Source organism: Cydia strobilella, chromosome 1 (genome assembly GCF_947568885.1).
Source record: "Cydia strobilella chromosome 1, ilCydStro3.1, whole genome shotgun sequence".
NCBI lineage: Eukaryota > Metazoa > Arthropoda > Insecta > Lepidoptera > Tortricidae > Cydia > Cydia strobilella.
Window position 1 is genome coordinate 3,473,169 of NC_086041.1, and position 17,055 is coordinate 3,490,223.

Consider the following 17,055-nt stretch of genomic DNA (forward strand, 5'->3'; position numbering starts at 1 on the left):
ACTACAGACGTATAACCGAAAGGAGTCATAAATCGAAATTGTGACTTCTGTTGCGATATTGATATAGTACATTACTACAGAGGCCGGGAAGGAAGGGGTTGCCGGCCGAATAGTTATGAGGCCGACAACCCGTTTTCACGCCGATGTATGTATAGTGCTTTTCTCAAACGTTTAATATAGGTATATAGTTTGTCAAAGAACTGTCTTATTTCAAACATAGACAGAGAGAATCATACTATCTTTGTCTTAAACTAGTACTAACACCCAAAAGAAAAGGATGAGTATAGTTTTTTTTGTTCTTATTTACTGACAAGATTTGCTTGACCAAGTATATATATATCAATCAAATATCGTTTATTGTTTTTTTTTTTTAAATAGGAGTATTCCAGCGTAGCAAAACCGTCTCGTGTAATGCGGAAGGGTCCTGGATTTTCCCCAGGCTACCATCCCCCCACACAGTCCTACCGTTGTTTTGCCTTACTCTCTTCGTATTGATGGCGAATAAAAGCTTAAGGCCCAGTAGGTTCGTATTCTTCTGTCACTCACTGAGCGTAAGCGTGAGCGAGATGGATGTGCGTGCTCGGGACCGCGGATATTACGGTTTTAATAATAAAGTAATCGCCGAGTTCCATCAAGCATAATACCTATTGCTCATTTTTAGAAATAACTCATATTTTTAGTTATTGTGCATAGTTTATTATAATTTTGTAAAGTGCATTTTAGACCTACGTTTGTTTTTTTTTCTATAGAGCGAAAGTCCTGAATAGAAAGGCCTCAAGATTGCTTATTAAATTGGCAACCGTATTGTGATCTAAAAAAGCGCTACGACTTTTCAAAAACTCCGTTCACTGCGCCTACTGCACCTTAATTTCACTAAAAGCAACCACATGGCACCATACACTTGTATGACGATATGATTACACAAAACGCTTATATCGCTTATGCTTACAATCTCAGATGACTTGTTTCGATTATACGTCTTTCCCTCCTTAGCGCAGTCCTTCACAAAGGCTCTAGCATACTAAGTATATCGCAATGTTCATCCACACATATTATGTCACAGCAACAGGGGGGTGTAACTACGGATTGAAAACCTATTTTTTGTGATGTCATTAATGGACGACCCCTAACTGACAGTCACTTTTCGAAGATACAAATGCGATAAATTCAGCATGCTAGAACTTCGTGAGAGTACCACCCCAGGTAGCAAAATGACGTAAAATGACGTCAGCGACGTCATAATGAAGGCATTATTACGTCATTATGACGGCGCTGACGTCATTTGACGGCATTTTGCTACCTGGGACTGAACGTCGTCGACGATTTATTTGTTTGATGAAAATCAAGAGTAAAAGAATACCTGAATACATAAAATGTGACGTCAACTTTTAACTCACTGCCTTTTAAAATATGAGATTACCTACTTAGATTGTATTGTAATACATTGGAGTAAAAATCTGACCTAACTTGATTTTACTAGAGTTGGACCAAGCTAACTCTGCATGATATCTGCTATGACAAAATGTGGCCATGTCATTATTCATGTCAAATTTCTGTGAAAATATGACGTTTATAATAACAATTCCACACTTTTGAAATAAAACTATGAAAACGGATTATATCGCGTATATTGAATTTTATAATACATCCCGACGTTTCGAACAATTTACAGCGTTCGTGGTCAACGGGTGACTAAGGAAAAATTACAAAGTGCAAAAATACCCACATACTAAAAATAATGAACAATCATAGACTATAAACTTTAAGGCTGGTTGTACATGCAAAATCGGTTCGGTATCGGTTTTCATAGTTTTATTTCATGAGTAACTATCGCGGTAACCGAAGACAATATTAATTTCACACTTTGTTTTGTTCAAGTCGAGCCGGTGCAAACTTGCAGTTAGGGTGGTATTCCATCCTGTCCAGTTTCGTTGTCCAACCAATGTGCATTGCGTCTCACTCTTTCATTAAGCAAAATGTGAGACGCAAATACACACTGGACCAATATATTGAACAGATGTACCTAATACCATCCTTTTCCTTAGACGGATAATGGGGTTGGCCGGTCGAAGTATTTAGCAGATGGCACCAGCATAGCTTGCCCTGTCAATCCCTAGAATTGTCAATTTTTTTAATGCCCTGGATGTCAGCCCTTTAAGCCAAATCTCATAGAAAAAGGGGCAAGCTATGATGGCGCCATCTATGCAAACCTTTGACAGTTGCCGACCCCAATGGGGTTGGCCGGTCAAAGTATTTAGCAGATGGCGCCAGCATAGCTTGCCCTGTCAATCCCTAGAATTGTGTCAAATGTTTGTTTTATTAATGAAATTTTATGCCCTGGCTTAAAGGGCTTGCAAGGCCTTTAAGCCAAATCTCATAGAAAAAGGGGCAAGCTATTATGGCGCCATCTATGCAAACCTTTGACAGTTGCCAACCCCAGGTTCAAGGTTCAAATAGAGAAGACGTTGGTAATGTAACAAAGTCCCATCAATGATTCCAATTTTTACTCTATGTAAGTACTTAAATAACGTCAGATGTGTAAATATTACTGAAGGTATTTGGATTTTCGCTTTTTTAAACGAACCTACCGCCGAACCAATTATATATTTAATTTTAATTGAATACTTGTACATAGTTATGTTTAACTTATATCGCAAACGACGTTCACTTACAAGTTGTGAATATATTTGCGTATGTTCAAAAGATATTTTGAAATTATTTATGTATTGTTTTATATTTTAAGGGACAGCGAAAACGGCATTAAATCTGGAACTAAACAAGCATTTACTCTACATTTTAAAAAAACTACTAGTGTTGTGCACGTACCGATTTCTTGTCCTTTTCGAGAATAAATTATTCGATTATCGGGTTTCGATTGACTTGTTGCTGTATTGTGAATTAGTACCAATCGATCTTTACGTTAGTGTAGAAACAGTATTTTTGGTATTGTGAAAACGGCTCTGTTGGGTTGCAGTATGTAGCTTCGTAGTCTTTGTATGTAAATTTCATTGTAAGAATTCAATATAGTGATTACCTCCTTGTATCACTGGGTTATTTATCTTCTACAGGACGAATAATAATGCTGGATCTTGAATTTATATTTTTATAAAATAAAGTCTGAAATTACCTTTCATAAGCATGATAGAACAAAATCCTGTAATTATCGGACTACTTAAATATTTGTATTATTCTTCAGTATAGTTTGTAAGCAGTTTAGAAAAATGGTTGATTATTTACCGAGTTTATAAACTGCGCTACGCACATGTGCCATAAAAATAAATAATAAAGCCCGCATGGGCCATTCCTACCGATCCATAGACAATATATTATATGCATTAGCAATAAAAGAGTTAAGCTCAGAGACATCTAGCGAGGAACTAAGACAACTTTAAATGTATCACTATTTATTTAAAACAATATAATATGAAATTAAATATAAGGACAAGAGGAGTCAAACAGTATTACTTAATTAATTTCGATAACTTTACAATAATTATTAATGGGAATTCATGTTTGCCAAGTGCATTTAAAAATCTTGAAAATTGAAATGTGTTAATAAAATATAATTTGTATAAATTCAATGTTGGATAATAGGGAATATTAAGCAAAACTCTACGTAGAGGGCGTCACTAGCACAATCACTGGGCCCACTGGGAAACACGACTATCTAAAGTTCGGTTTCTGTCTCTCTTTCACTTGCATATTTGATCGATAGAGAGGCAGATTACGAAATTTCGATTTTCTCGTTTTGCGGTAGGCCACCTGTGAGCAAACTGCCTTGAAGCATCAATTTTATAGTGAAAACTTGTCAAAAAACTGTTTAAGGCATAGTATGTATAAGTAACTCTATGGTTTAGCATGTGTACGAGTGCTGCTTTCTGGCGGCAGAACATCGCAGTAATACTCCCTATTCGAATGTTTCGGTAGAATTTTTAAACCTTTATACGTAGTTCAAGAAAAAGATTGATCGAAACTTTTAGACAATAACTTTTTACAGTCACTTATACCGACAAATAAATAAAAACGATTCTATAAACAGCATGTTGTTTTAATTTGAATATACCGTGGACCTACAATTGAGGCTACTCAAAAAGTAGCCGAAGAAACCTCGCATGATCTGTGCACCTGAATAATGTGTTATTTGTTATTTAATAATAATAATAAAAAACACCTACAGGCTGTATAGATACCCAATAAATAAAAATAAATTCTGGTAATAATTGAACCTACTTTACTGTATAGTTATCATTGCCATAAAAATATTTTTCCACTGTCGAAGTTGGCTTGCCGGAGTATAAACTCTTTTCTCGGCTTTCGGAGACTCGGTTATACTCGTCTTCTAACATAAAAAAAAAATAGCCACAACCGAATACCCTCCTTCTATGAAATTGAAGTCGGTTAAAAAGAAAGCAACACTTAAGTGTTGCTAATAGTGCTGCTGTTGTTGTAAGTATAATTCAACAAGTAAGTATAAGCAACACGTCGAACGTGCGGTTTAGGAGCGTAATTTGCTGTAAAAAAACCCGGCAATTTTTGCGGGGGAGGGGAACGTCAAATAGCGTCAAATGTATACGTAACGTCAAAATAGCCATGTCAGATAAACGTCAGTCCATATATTGTGTATAAGTATGACCATTGGCCGACTATTTTCGACAGAGGGGAAGGCCTATTAATGGCTTCTCCATTTGGTTCATTCCTCTAAGTTCGCGGTAGGCCCTCTGCAGTGGACAGTTGCGGTCTAAGCAAGATATCAATATTTAGTAGGTAACGGCACCAACCATGAGACATTTAAGAGAAATGGAGTATTTTTGATACTTCATTCGGTTTCCGTCATAGACCTAGCATTACATAGATGAGCTATACGCGTGCGTCCGTGAGGGACAGAACATACGCTATGCGACAATATGATTGGTCAAGTAGATTTGTAACCCACTATAAAGCTGAGCTTATAAACCATACTAAATTTACGGTGGGGAATAAAAAAAAAGTGAGACTGTGACAAGGACAAACAATAACAGCGCTTTCTCTGCTACTCCTCCTGAAAGATAGATAAGACTATCTCGTTCAGTCATTTCCCCCCTCATGACCGATCCAGTTATACTAGATTCATGGTTTCCGTACGGAATGACAGGTGTGAACGGGACGTCGCTATACTCATGCATAGTTCTGTCTCGCTTGCACTTGTCATTCCGTACGGAAACCGAACGAAAATTCCGTATGTTGTTTGCGCTAAAAGTTAAAATCCTAACGCAAGCTATCGAATAATTCCGAATCTGTATTCCCATTTCGGATTACTGATCAGGAAACCGAACGTCTGTGGCCAGCCTAAGTATAAAACTGCGTCTCTGTTGGATGGTGTGATAATTTGATAGAATTTTTAGAGGCAAATTTTATTATAAATATTTCTTTCATATTTGTACTAAATTCTCGTTAATATTCTCTATTTCAAGTATAAACACTAGCATTCCTTGTAAACACAACAAAATGAAATCGTCAAGTTGGCAGCACGAGCTCACCATTCGAATATCGAATGCGCAATGAGCGCGACAGTCATATACTTTGATAGTGAGATAGAGAGAGAGCCCACTAGCCAGTTGTCGCGCTTGCCCGATGAAGTCGACTCGATACTTCACTCAAAGCCTAGTCGCCATTTTGTTCCATGTAAATTTGTACTCGTGATCGGAAGCGGTTTCGATATCATCGAGATTTTAGTAATCGTTTGTAATATTTGTTTTGGTTTACGCGGTAAATTTTTAAGCACTCGGTGATTTGATTAATTAATATGAAGAAACGTTCCTCAGTCGCCTGGCGATTCTTTGATCGCCTAGAAGAGAATAAAAGAGTTGTTGGAGTGCTGTGTAAATTATGTGATCAACAGTACAAGTATTTCGGAAACACTACCAATATGAGAACCCATTTGACTGGTAAACATCCTTTGCAATGGGAGCTCGTACAAAACGGGACGCTGGATGAATCTACACTGCGTTTCACAGAGGATACAGAAGACTCGACTATTTCCGTCCAACCTAGACGAAAGTACAAGGATAAAAATGTACGTTATTCAGTGTCAGTTAACGTTAAAAACGATTCTAACATCACTGGAGAAGATTCAATGCCCCATATCGAAATACAAACGGTATTTATGTTGTTACGTTAAGGTTATGTTCTGTTATCACTCCTATCAACTTGTTTCGAATGGATATGATCGATCATTTCGATCATCGATTTTTGATTGGAGGGTTGCACCATTCCAATCGATTAATTGTGCCCTCGATTCCTTTTATAATGAAACGTCATCGTTATCGTTATCATTTAGTGTCGATTCCTTTTATAACGTCATCGTTATCATAAATTTACGAGTTCATGCAGAGTTAATGTAAACAATATAGTTACTTTTACCAACTTTTACTGACTTCAAGATACAAAATAACTTTTTTATGTTTAGATTCGGAATTTGCTATTTTAGGTATTTTATGTTCCAGTGCATTGATTTGTAATAAATAGGCCAATATTGTTATTTCCTGTATAATAAATAAGGGGGGGATACATAGTTTATAAAAAATAAAAAAAATTAATTAGAATAAAATAGTTCCGCATATATCTTATTTGTAATATTATGTTACTTCTTTACAGGTAGATTCATTAGAAAATGAATCGGATATAGATCATCAAGAAGTCAACGAAGCTGGCATACACTTAGTGAGGCAAATGCGAGACAGCAGGGCCACCGATGAGGAGTGGCTCGAAGAGGAAACATACCAAACCGTTGAACCTACCATAAAACGCAAAAAGTTGCCTTTTAAACGGATCAAAAGAGAAATAGAGTCTCCACCTCCACGCTTGTCATATAAACCCAAACCGCAATTACAATATGAACCGGAGCAAATAGTTTACCAAGTACCTCGAAAGGATGAATATACTGTTTTTGGTGAATATGTTGCTAATAAATTAAGGAAAGTCAAATTACCGAAGACCAGAGGGAATTTGCAGCAGCTTATAACGACAATACTCTGGCAGGCTGAGTATGGGATGTACGACAGTGCGGAGGCTGTAAAACGAGTATTGAATTACAACATTGAGGATAAGCATGACGATACCATGGTTGTTATTGAACAAGCACCTCAAAGTACAGATATTGGGGAAGAATATACAGTGACAGACACCAATTGAATAGAATAAGTTAATGATAAATATGATAATGATGTGTTTTGTTTTCAATAAAAAAAAGTAAATCATGGCAATTCTTATTTTAATGATGTATTTTTCAGGCTACAACACTATGCTTATTACTTAAGAGGTATTGAATAAAACTAAACAACTTATAAAACTAAAAATTAAGACTTAAAAAAAAGATATAGCTGGTGAAGCAAATCTTGTCAGTAGAAAAAGGCGGCAAAAAAATGTAGGCGCGAAGTTATCGCCCATAGAAAATTTGAATTTTGCGTTTTTTTTCTAAAAGTTTGCCATAACCAACAAAAGGACCGGGACAAGTGGCGTACTAGAAAAGAGGCCTATGCTCAGCAGTGGGTCAGCTCAGGTCTGATATGATGATGATAATGAAAATGAAGTAAGCCAAAAATGATCACTGTTCTTAATTTAATCGCATTATAATACAGCGCATGCGCGAAATGTCCTTGCTTCTTTCAACTTTACAGCACGGTGTATAGCACTCTCTCGCTCGCACACAACTGTCAATCAGCTGTTCTACCAACATGGCCACGTTAAGCCGTACTTCCAGCAAATTAATCAAAAAAGTGCAGTTTTCGCCAGTTTTTAGTCGAAATTATAGTAATACCAAGATAAATAATACGTATAGAAATGTGTTTAATACGTGTTCGTGTTTGTTCGGTGGCAGTGTGTTGTTTTACGCCGCGAAAACGTATTCAAGAAGTAACACCGTCTACGCTCTCAAAGCTAAGGTAAATTCCTTTTTTATTTGTTCAGCGTGATTTTAAGAAGGAGATAAGACGCCGATTTACAGTATAATATAGTTTCCTGTTAAAGGATAACCCCAGCATGTATAAATAGCCTAGAAAGTCGAGTTTAGTACGCATGCGCATAGGTTGTTTATAAATAGCGTTGAGTGAAGTGAAACATTTTGACAGATTGGCGATTGCGTTTAGTTACAGCATTAGATAAACTATATGTGTACGATAGTGTCAGTTTCGGTTTTTTTAAATATTGCTGATACTACTAAAAGTGATAGGATTTGATTAATTTGCAGAATATAATCATAAAAGTTACATTTCACTAGAATTCTACAAAAATGTAGTTGTACGTGGGGTCGAAGCCAACAGCGCAGAGGCCCTTTAAGACAATCTAAAAGCAAGGGATACATGTGGCGGATACCATCCCCGAAAGCACAATGTGATACATTCGGAGATGGTCCCCGCCAGGTGCAAAGACTATTGCAGTGCAGCACTTTTGTGCTGCGATGGGAACTAAGGTCGTGGGCTATGATTTGAATGTTGGATGGACTGGATAATGGGCTATGGGGGGAGACTAGCGGACACCTGCCGTGATAATCAGTCTCAAAATTGTGTAAGACAGGTGGTGACTCGCCAACTCATTTAGTGGGCCCCACAACGGCCGCACGCACAGTGCGACAATAGCACTACACTACAGAGCGGCTGTAAGGTTGTGAAGAGGTGAGTCTGCGGTAGTTAGATCCCGGTGATCCGTTCAGCAGGCCGCCGGCATTATGACATTTTACACTTCCAACCTGGAGCATAGGTCCCGCTCATGCGACTCCACTCTGGCCGGCCAGTCAAGGCAAGCACAGAGGCGAGGGCCAGATGACAGGGCCCTCCGGAATAGGGGTCCGCGGTGTCGCCACTCACCGTCAGCTCGCCACAAGCTGCCCCCGCGGGTTTACTATTATTATACCTAACGCATTTTTGCATTATTTTTTTTTTTTTTACAGTTACTTACTGACAGTGGTTGTTCAAATTTTGCCTCATACATGAGTCTATAAATGCATAGCTCAAATCAGATAGTGCTGCAGTGAAACCATTCCATTCCAGTTACAGATGGAAAAAAAAAACCTAAACTTAGTTTGGTTCAACATTCGGTGTAGTAATCTCAATTCTGTATCAAAATCTGATCATCATCATTCAATTTAAGAGCTGTGGGCTCTTGTCGGTGCAGCGTGATGAAGTTGTCTCCACCTTGGTTGATCCGAGCGAGCGAGTTATATGAGCCAAGTAAAGGAGCATGCAGGGGCCGTGTCGTACCAGGATACTAAAGGGCTGGCTTCGGATCGACCAAAATCTGATGAATGCTAAAGATCGGTATAAAACTCACAAACTTGTATTTTAAGTACAAGGAGTGGTGAGTGGAGGGAGCGGGCTATCGAGTCGAGTAGGGCTCCGCATCTGGTCCGGCGCTACGGGCAAAGCAGCCCCTTCGCCCTTGCGTATCAAAGCGCAGGCTCTAATGCTCTGTGCTTTGCTATGGCGGCGAGGGCTGCTTCCCCTCCGCGCCTCCGGCTTTTTACATACACTCTAGGGGTAGGACAGACAAGACCATGTGGATAGTGGGGTGCTCCGATGCGGATTTTGGTATGGTTTTGTGTGCTAAAAATATGTATAAGTTACATCCAAAATGCCAATAATATATAGTTATATACCCTAAGTTTGTACTAAAACATGAAGTCCAATATCTCGTTTTTAAATAAAACGTTTATTTTGGCATATTTTATACGATAAAATCATAAAAAGCAAATGTCAAAATAACATCCCACCGATGAAATATTTTCTAAACTTAGGTAAAAGTAGGTAAGTATAATTTGTATGTTATACCATTAGGTAATCGCACTTTATGCGCATGCATGCTTTATTTCTAGTTTAGTATTATCTTTATCTTAAACTAAGTCCTGCCTGCGCACTCTTTGCTACACCTAGTTGTGCCGTTGTCAAGAATGTTCTCCGTTCACTATGGGAAATGTTCTCGAGCGAGAATATACCTTATACAAAACGGAGAACTTTCTCGTGAACGTGCCGTATCTTTTGTGCCTATATTTGAGGAAATGACATTGACCCCTAAATACTCTACTTTAAATCATGATGAAAGCCTAAATGAAGTATATTCACCTCCCGTGGCGTTCACATGAATCTCCTCCCTGATTTAGTTTTTTTACGTAATTATTCTTCTAATCTAGCCGGTGCCACCCGCGAACGTGTCATCGAAAGTTACACTACTAATAGCACCGATTAATTCTATACGCTAGGGTTACTTCGCGTACCTTATTTAAAAACTCACTTTAAAAAGTCAACGCTTTATGGGCCTTTGGGGGCGTTCAAATATTACGTAACACAATTTAGGGTGGAGAAATATTTTTATAAAAGTTAGAAAAAACTGATGCAATACCAATAAAAGATTACTTACTTACTCCGTTGGCTCAGCGACCCAAAATGAGACTTGGCCTACGACACAAGACAGCGCCATTTTTCTCGATCCTGTGCGACCTCTCGCCAATTGGTGACTCGAAGTTTGCGCAGATCCGCCTCCACCCTGAAAAAAAAACCTGAATAAAAGATTGGTATTAGGTAATACTTAATTAAGTGTTGAACTTGTGGTCCATCCATATTTGTAGTACTGGATTAAGGGTGAAGCCAAACGCGCGTAACTTTTTGAGATGTGAGTCGCGTAATTTCTGCGACATTCGGTTTCATAAGAAACCCCTGTTTCGTTTGCTGTGCTGATTACGCGACTCACAACTCAAAAAAATTCGCTCGTCTGGCTTCATCCTTAAAGTAAAGTACTACACTACTACAACTGTACAGTACTACAACTATGGACCACAAATTCAACACTTAATTAAGTAGTTTGTCGGGTGGTTTTACGGATCGCAAATAGTTATCTAAAAGGACTTTGCACAACCCTAATCCTAAACTCTAAAGGATTTCCATGAGAAAGGATCACACTTTAATTTTTATCCTTTTTCCCCACTTATTCCCACTTAACACGTGTTTAACGAGTTAATGATGCCGGTTTAATAAGACAGGAGAGTAATGAGTGTCCATTAATTCACCTTACACCCTGATTGTGCGGTGACGTGCACCGTGCACCTTATGTCTTAAGTGTTAGGGGCAGTTTTTGCGTGGCTAAAGATGAGTGAATAGTGGCTTTGGTGAAGACCATAATATGTGTCGTTATCAAGTAAAAGGTACCACATTGTCGCTTACCACAAGGGTGAAATTTTCTTGCATCTCTATACGAATAACCTGTCAGAGCGTCCTTGTGGTAAGCGACAATGTGGTACCTTTTACTTGAGAACGACACATATATTGCCAAATATGACCATGACCATGTTGAATTCGTCATCCGTAATATTTTTTACAAGCTTTTATTTAACTTGCAATGTATCTATGTTTGTACGGGTCAAATCTTGCATGTTAAATTTTACCTACTTCTCGGTTTCCGATGAATGTAAATTGGATGACAATGCAATATTATGGTACCATCGAGCTGATCTGATGATAGAGACAGGAGATGGCTATGTTTGGGTTTGTTAGAATTGTCTCGATGAGTACTAGTAATCTGTTGAAAGAAAAGTACAGTCAGCGATAAAAAGCTTGTATCAAAAATGAAAATGCAAATGAAATTAAATGCTTGTATGAAAATTTTGGCAGATAACTTATTTAGAATTAGCTTGGTGTGTACTTACAAACATTTAATACCATTGTTAGGTTGCCACTCTTTTTTTCCGGAGCTACCTTAGTTAATCTACTTATTCGTATTGAATTCGTCCAATTACACAGTTTAAAGTTCATATTTCGCCTTATGACGATTTTCGAAAAGTAGGTTATTAGGTTACCATGGTTTACAAAGAACACAAAAACAATACTTTCAGAGAAGTTTCGCTGAACAACACATACATGGGGGTGAAATCGTATCTTAAGATTCTTAAAATCCTCTATCAATTGCCTTCGTTTGATCCACCCAGTATGTAGGTAAAGGTACTCGTTGAAGAGTCCCCGGTAAGCTTGGCCGAAATGCACCTTTTCATACAAACGTAGTTCCGCTCTCATTTTAAAACTACGTGTTGGATTGTAATGAAACTTTGCACATACAATGACATGGGTTATATCTAGGTCTGTAGTTAGTTTATATAGCTCTAGTTTATAAAACAAACGAAATAGAGCAAAAACAAGTTTTGTATGAAAAACTTAAATTAGCTGTATTTTTTTTACTATGGTATCTGAAGCTACATTAACTAATTACAGACATATATAATACAGTTTCAGAGCAATCTAGCTAGTTGTTTTGAAATGAGAGCGGAACTTAAACGTACTATTGGCGTTTGTATGGAGAACCGAGCTTGCCGGGGACCCTTAAGTGTGTAACTATTAGATTAAAATACCCTAACACTGATATAATTGTGATAGGTCATGCGCCCCAAAAATTATTGCCTTAATCATGGTTATCATTAATTATAAATATATATATAACCGCACATCTTTGTTTGTTTTCTATGTTTTTAAAACATTAATGCTATCTGCCGCATCTACTCGTATGTACGAGACTCGTACTACGAGTACACTCGACATGCATGGTCTGACATTATCTCCCGTCATGTTCTATACAGTGATCGCTTATCAGATACACTACGGTTCAATTTAACTTTGTTACCATTTGTGTCGATCTCAAGTAAAAGGTACCACATTGTCGCTTGTCAATAAGGTTGATTTCTAATTGAAGCTATATGGAAATAGCGCCTTACTGACAAGCGACAATAAGTACCCTTTTGGTTGAAAATGGCACATTTGTGTCGTTCTCAAGTAAAAGGTACCACATTGTCGCTTACCACAAGGGTGAAATTTGCTTGCATCTATACGAATAACCTGGGTTTCAGTCGATATCTTTAATAACAGTAAACTGCAATTCAAGAAAAAAGTACTGAAATTGGCAATGGATAGTTAATAAGAGATCATAGGCATCTTCTTCTTCTTATCAGCCTTCTATCGCCCACTGCTGAGCATAGGCCTCTCCTCGCGTACGCCACCCATCCCGGTCCCGAGCCAATCTCATCCAGAAGTGACCCGCAGTCTTCCGAATGTCGTCCACCCAACGAGCCAACGGACGCCAGGCACTCCTTTCGTCTGAAAGCGGCCACCATTCCGTTAACATTTTGGCCCACCTGCCATCACTCTGTCTGGCAACATGTCCCGCCCAGCTCCATTTAAGTTTGGTAATGACGTATCCGACGTCTTGCACTTTGGTGCGGCGTCGGATCTCGGCATTCCTCACTCGGTCTTGAAGTTTGATGCCGAGCATGGCGCGCTCCATGGCTCTCTGTGCCACTCGGATTTTATGCACAGCCTCCTTAGTGAGCGTCCATGTCTCGGCATCACTCGGTCATGGTGGGCAGGACACATTGGTTAAAGAGACGAGTTTTCAGGCATTGTGGAATGTTAACGGGTTTGAGGATGTCCGCTAGTTTATTGAATGCCGCCCAACCCAGCTGGATTCTCCTGGAGATCTCCTTCTTCTGATGTGATCATAGGCATAATACCTACATAGTAACTATTATTGTGAAATAGTATTGATAGTCGTTACTGCTTTGTTTATTTTTGTTTTTGTTTTTTTTTTCTTTACTTTGGCTCTTTCTCCCTTAGTAGTCATAATTTTGTTTGATGAGCTTGCACCTAGTGTTAGTAAATTGGTAACTGTATTTAGTACCCTAAGAGTAGTTTAAGTGTAGTATATTTCCATTACATGTTTTAGTGAGAGCTGTTAAGGGAATAAGTGAATGTCCTTAATGTGTATTTGTAAACTCATCTCCTACTCACTTATTTCTGTTTGCTTTCCAAATAAATAAAATAAAATAACCTGTCAGAGCGTCCTTGTGGTAAGCGATAATGTGGTACCTTTTTACTTGAGAACGACACATTTATGCCCTTTGTGAGCCTCATATCTGTACTGTAAAGTAAGACAAAGCTAACTCGCCATGGCACTTGCAATGACAAAGTGTGGCAATGTCATCATTAATGTAAAATTACTATGAAAACATGCCGTTTCTAATAACACTTTCACACTTTGTCCTGTTCAAGTCGGTGCCAAGTTAGCCGACGGTCGGGAGACGCTAGTGTTGGGTAGCCCTAAGGAAGGGCAGATACTTTTGGCGTGACGTTTTATCCCCTACTATAGGGTATTTGACTGTATTTAAAAGAAATTATTTTACACCATGCATGAAATAGAGCACCACAAGATTAATGGAGTAACGTAATAGACAGCAGTTATTTTTATTTATTTATTACGAAAACTTACAGCACTAGGCACAATAGCAACAGGCTTATTTTTAGACACAATTTCTATTTTAAAACCCGTATAAAACTATAAAGAGTAGGTTATTTGATTGTGACGTCACATGCTAGTATTTCATATAAATTCCATAGTAGCAAAATCGTTTTAACAGTTCGAAAAAAGAAACTGATTTGACTGGTAGTCAAATACCCTATAGTTGCTGACTGTATCCGTAGCTTAGCTGTGCAGGCTTCCGTATTAAGCTTTTTGTCGGAATTTTTTTCAACTCAACATATTTAACTAGTTTTAGTTAGTGACATGGGTGCCATTAATTTATTACGTAATACGATTGGGGGGGGGGGGGGGGGTCGAACATCTTATTTTTTCTTACAAGGGGGAGGGAGTGGGTTTTCATAGTGCTCACGTAAGATCGATTTTATTTTAATTTCTGTGAAATTATGACATTTAAAATAACACTGACCCAAACTCTATGCTATAAACACGGTGCACAGTTAGCTTAAACGGGCTCCAGTACCTTTGAAGGTACAAATAAACATTCCAAAAATATATATTTTTGTTTAAAACAAACAAACCAAACGTGTATTTTTTTTCCTGTAGATTCTTACGTAATATAGCCAATATAGGGGGAGGGGGTCAGCCTTTTCCTATTTTTTCTTACATAGGGGAAGGAGGGGGTCAAAAACTTGCAAAAATCGTCTTACGTAATACATGAATGGCCCCATGTGTTATTTTGCAGTCGCTTCTAAATCCTATGACTACTGTCGGAAGTTGTCTCGCTGGCTTAGCTTGGAGCTGTTGCTTATCGTGACAGCTGCTGCAAATACAAAACGCCGTAATGTAATTAAATTACTGTATTAAATATTTATTACCTAGTGTAATTGATTGGGAATAAGTTTACAACATCTCGTGTCGCTACACATAAGACCACTTCCTTTATTGATTTATAACAGACAATTTTATAATAACAGATTTGAAAAAAAATTACCCAACAGACAGCAAGAACGACAAATTTTCAAAACAAAAAACACCTGATATTTAGGCTAAAGCTTCAAATTTAAAAACAATCTCGCTGGCCATTTCCCAAAGAATGGTAAAGATGGACAAGCTTTTATTTAACTTGCAATGTACCTATGTAAGTATGTATATAATATGTATGTAACATGTTTGTAAGGGTCAAATCTTGCAGGTTAAATTTGACCCACTTCCCGGTTTCCGATGAAGCTGAAAATTTGCATACATATGTAAGTCGGGTGACAATGCAATATTATGGTACCATCGAGCTGATCTGATGATGGAGACAGGAGGTAGTCATAGGAACTCTGTGATAAAACAACGCAACCTACTTGTGTTTGGGGTTTTTAGAATTGTCTCGGTGAGTATTAGTTGCCTGTGGAAAAAAAAGTACAGTCAGCGATAAAAGCTTGTACCAAAAAAGAAATTTTTGCCAAAACTTATTTTGTCATTAAGTAAAAAGTGAGGGAAGGTGACTTATTTCCACGCACAGATTTATAACACAAGATTGAGTAATTGTAACTTCAACTATAAAAACGTATTTAATTAAAATACGTAAGTACGGTCAAGTGTAAAAATATGGGTGCATACAACTTACTCAAAAATATGTCTTCTTAATTCGCTGACATAAGAGCTATGGGACATATTTTTGAGCATGATGAGTCCCCCCATATTTTTACACTTGACTGTACCTATAATTAGAGACCTAAATCTAACTACACGTCATATTTACATTGTTTTACCTATAATTAGAAACCTAAATCTAACTACACGTCATATTTACATTCTTTTACCTATAATTAGAGACCTAAATCTAACTAAACGTCATATTTACATTCTTTTACCTATAATTAGATACCTAAATCTAACTACACGTCATATTTACATTCTTTTACCTATAATTAGATACCTAAATCTAACTACACGTCATATTTATATTCTTTTACCTATAATTAGAGACCTAAACGACACGTCGTATTTACATTATTTTTGCTAGTAGATTCGGATCGATCTAGAGAAATAAATCCAGCACTTATCGATCCATGTATCTCGTCACCAAAGAAACAAGTGCTGACTTTGAATTGCGAGTCTTATGTTGGCGCCATCCAGAAGCGTAAAGTCGCATTCACATTGTCTGTCGTGTTGTGTTGTGATGCATCAGAACGGTAATATCATAGTATTATAAACAGGGCAAAGTATGTTATCTTCATACAAACGCACCGCGCGGGACTTGTATGCGTACGCCATAAGTATCTATGCGTCGCCGCACGCAAACTCAGACAAAATCTCTACGGGCGCACTGAGAAACGGGTCGAGATTATACTATGGTAAAGCCGCGTTCACATTTGTCTGTCGTGTCGTGATGTGAACAGTATGCCATCACGACAGAGAGCATCACAACACAACACGACAGACAAATGTGAACCCGGCTTAATATGGTTGCGTTCACATTTCTCTGATGCCTTGTGTTGTGACGGCTTGTGTTGTATCGCATCACAAGCGATCCCGATCCGTTTATGTGGTGAAGACCGTGGACAAGCTTTTTCGTCGCTTTTAACTCTTTCGTTTGTATGCAGGGTGTCCTTTGCCATTGGACAAACCCTGAAATCCCACGTAGGGTTACTTCTCAGGAATGCTCTAACGTTTTTTTTTATTAGAACAAAAGATAAAAAAATAACTTCAAACAAAAGTTATTTCCAATAATTGACAATAAAAAGAAACATACTTTATTAATCATTGGCAGTGCTTTTGATAATTTGTTAGAAAATGTGCGGC

General features: G+C 38.0%; 2 protein-coding genes across 4 annotated transcripts in view; both read left to right on the plus strand.

Moving 5' to 3' along the window:
- The first annotated feature begins 5,648 nt into the window (after positions 1 to 5,648).
- Positions 5,649 to 7,198, plus strand: LOC134745436 (uncharacterized). 2 transcript variants are annotated; one of them, XM_063679508.1, is made up of 2 exons: positions 5,649 to 6,136; positions 6,634 to 7,198. In XM_063679508.1, the coding sequence occupies exons 1-2, from the start codon at positions 5,783 to 5,785 to the stop codon at positions 7,168 to 7,170; spliced, it is 891 nt and encodes a 296-aa protein (XP_063535578.1). In that variant the 5' UTR covers positions 5,649 to 5,782; the 3' UTR covers positions 7,171 to 7,198. The 2 variants fall into 2 exon arrangements, with proteins under 2 accessions (XP_063535578.1, XP_063535650.1); XM_063679580.1 differs by having other exon boundaries at positions 5,649 to 6,052; positions 6,634 to 7,197.
- A 443-nt stretch (positions 7,199 to 7,641) lies between these two features.
- Positions 7,642 to 17,055, plus strand: part of LOC134749744 (calcium uptake protein 3, mitochondrial) — a 108,870-nt gene continuing 99,456 nt past the window's right edge. Inside the window, exon 1 of one of the 2 annotated variants that reach the window (XM_063684807.1) lies at positions 7,642 to 7,919. In XM_063684807.1, the coding sequence (XP_063540877.1) occupies positions 7,713 to 7,919 (207 nt within the window). In that variant the 5' untranslated portion in view covers positions 7,642 to 7,712. The remainder of the gene's footprint in view (positions 7,920 to 17,055) is intronic. The other variant, XM_063684852.1, reaches the window with a different exon arrangement.

Excerpts from the sequence above, each read along its gene's own strand:
- LOC134745436 (XM_063679508.1), top strand. The coding sequence starts at position 5,783 with ATGAAGAAACGTTCCTCAGTCGCCTGGCGATTCTTTGATCGCCTAGAA. Across the intron at positions 6,137-6,633 it reads CCCATATCGAAATACAAACG|GTAGATTCATTAGAAAATGA; the intron begins GTATTTATGTTG and ends ACTTCTTTACAG.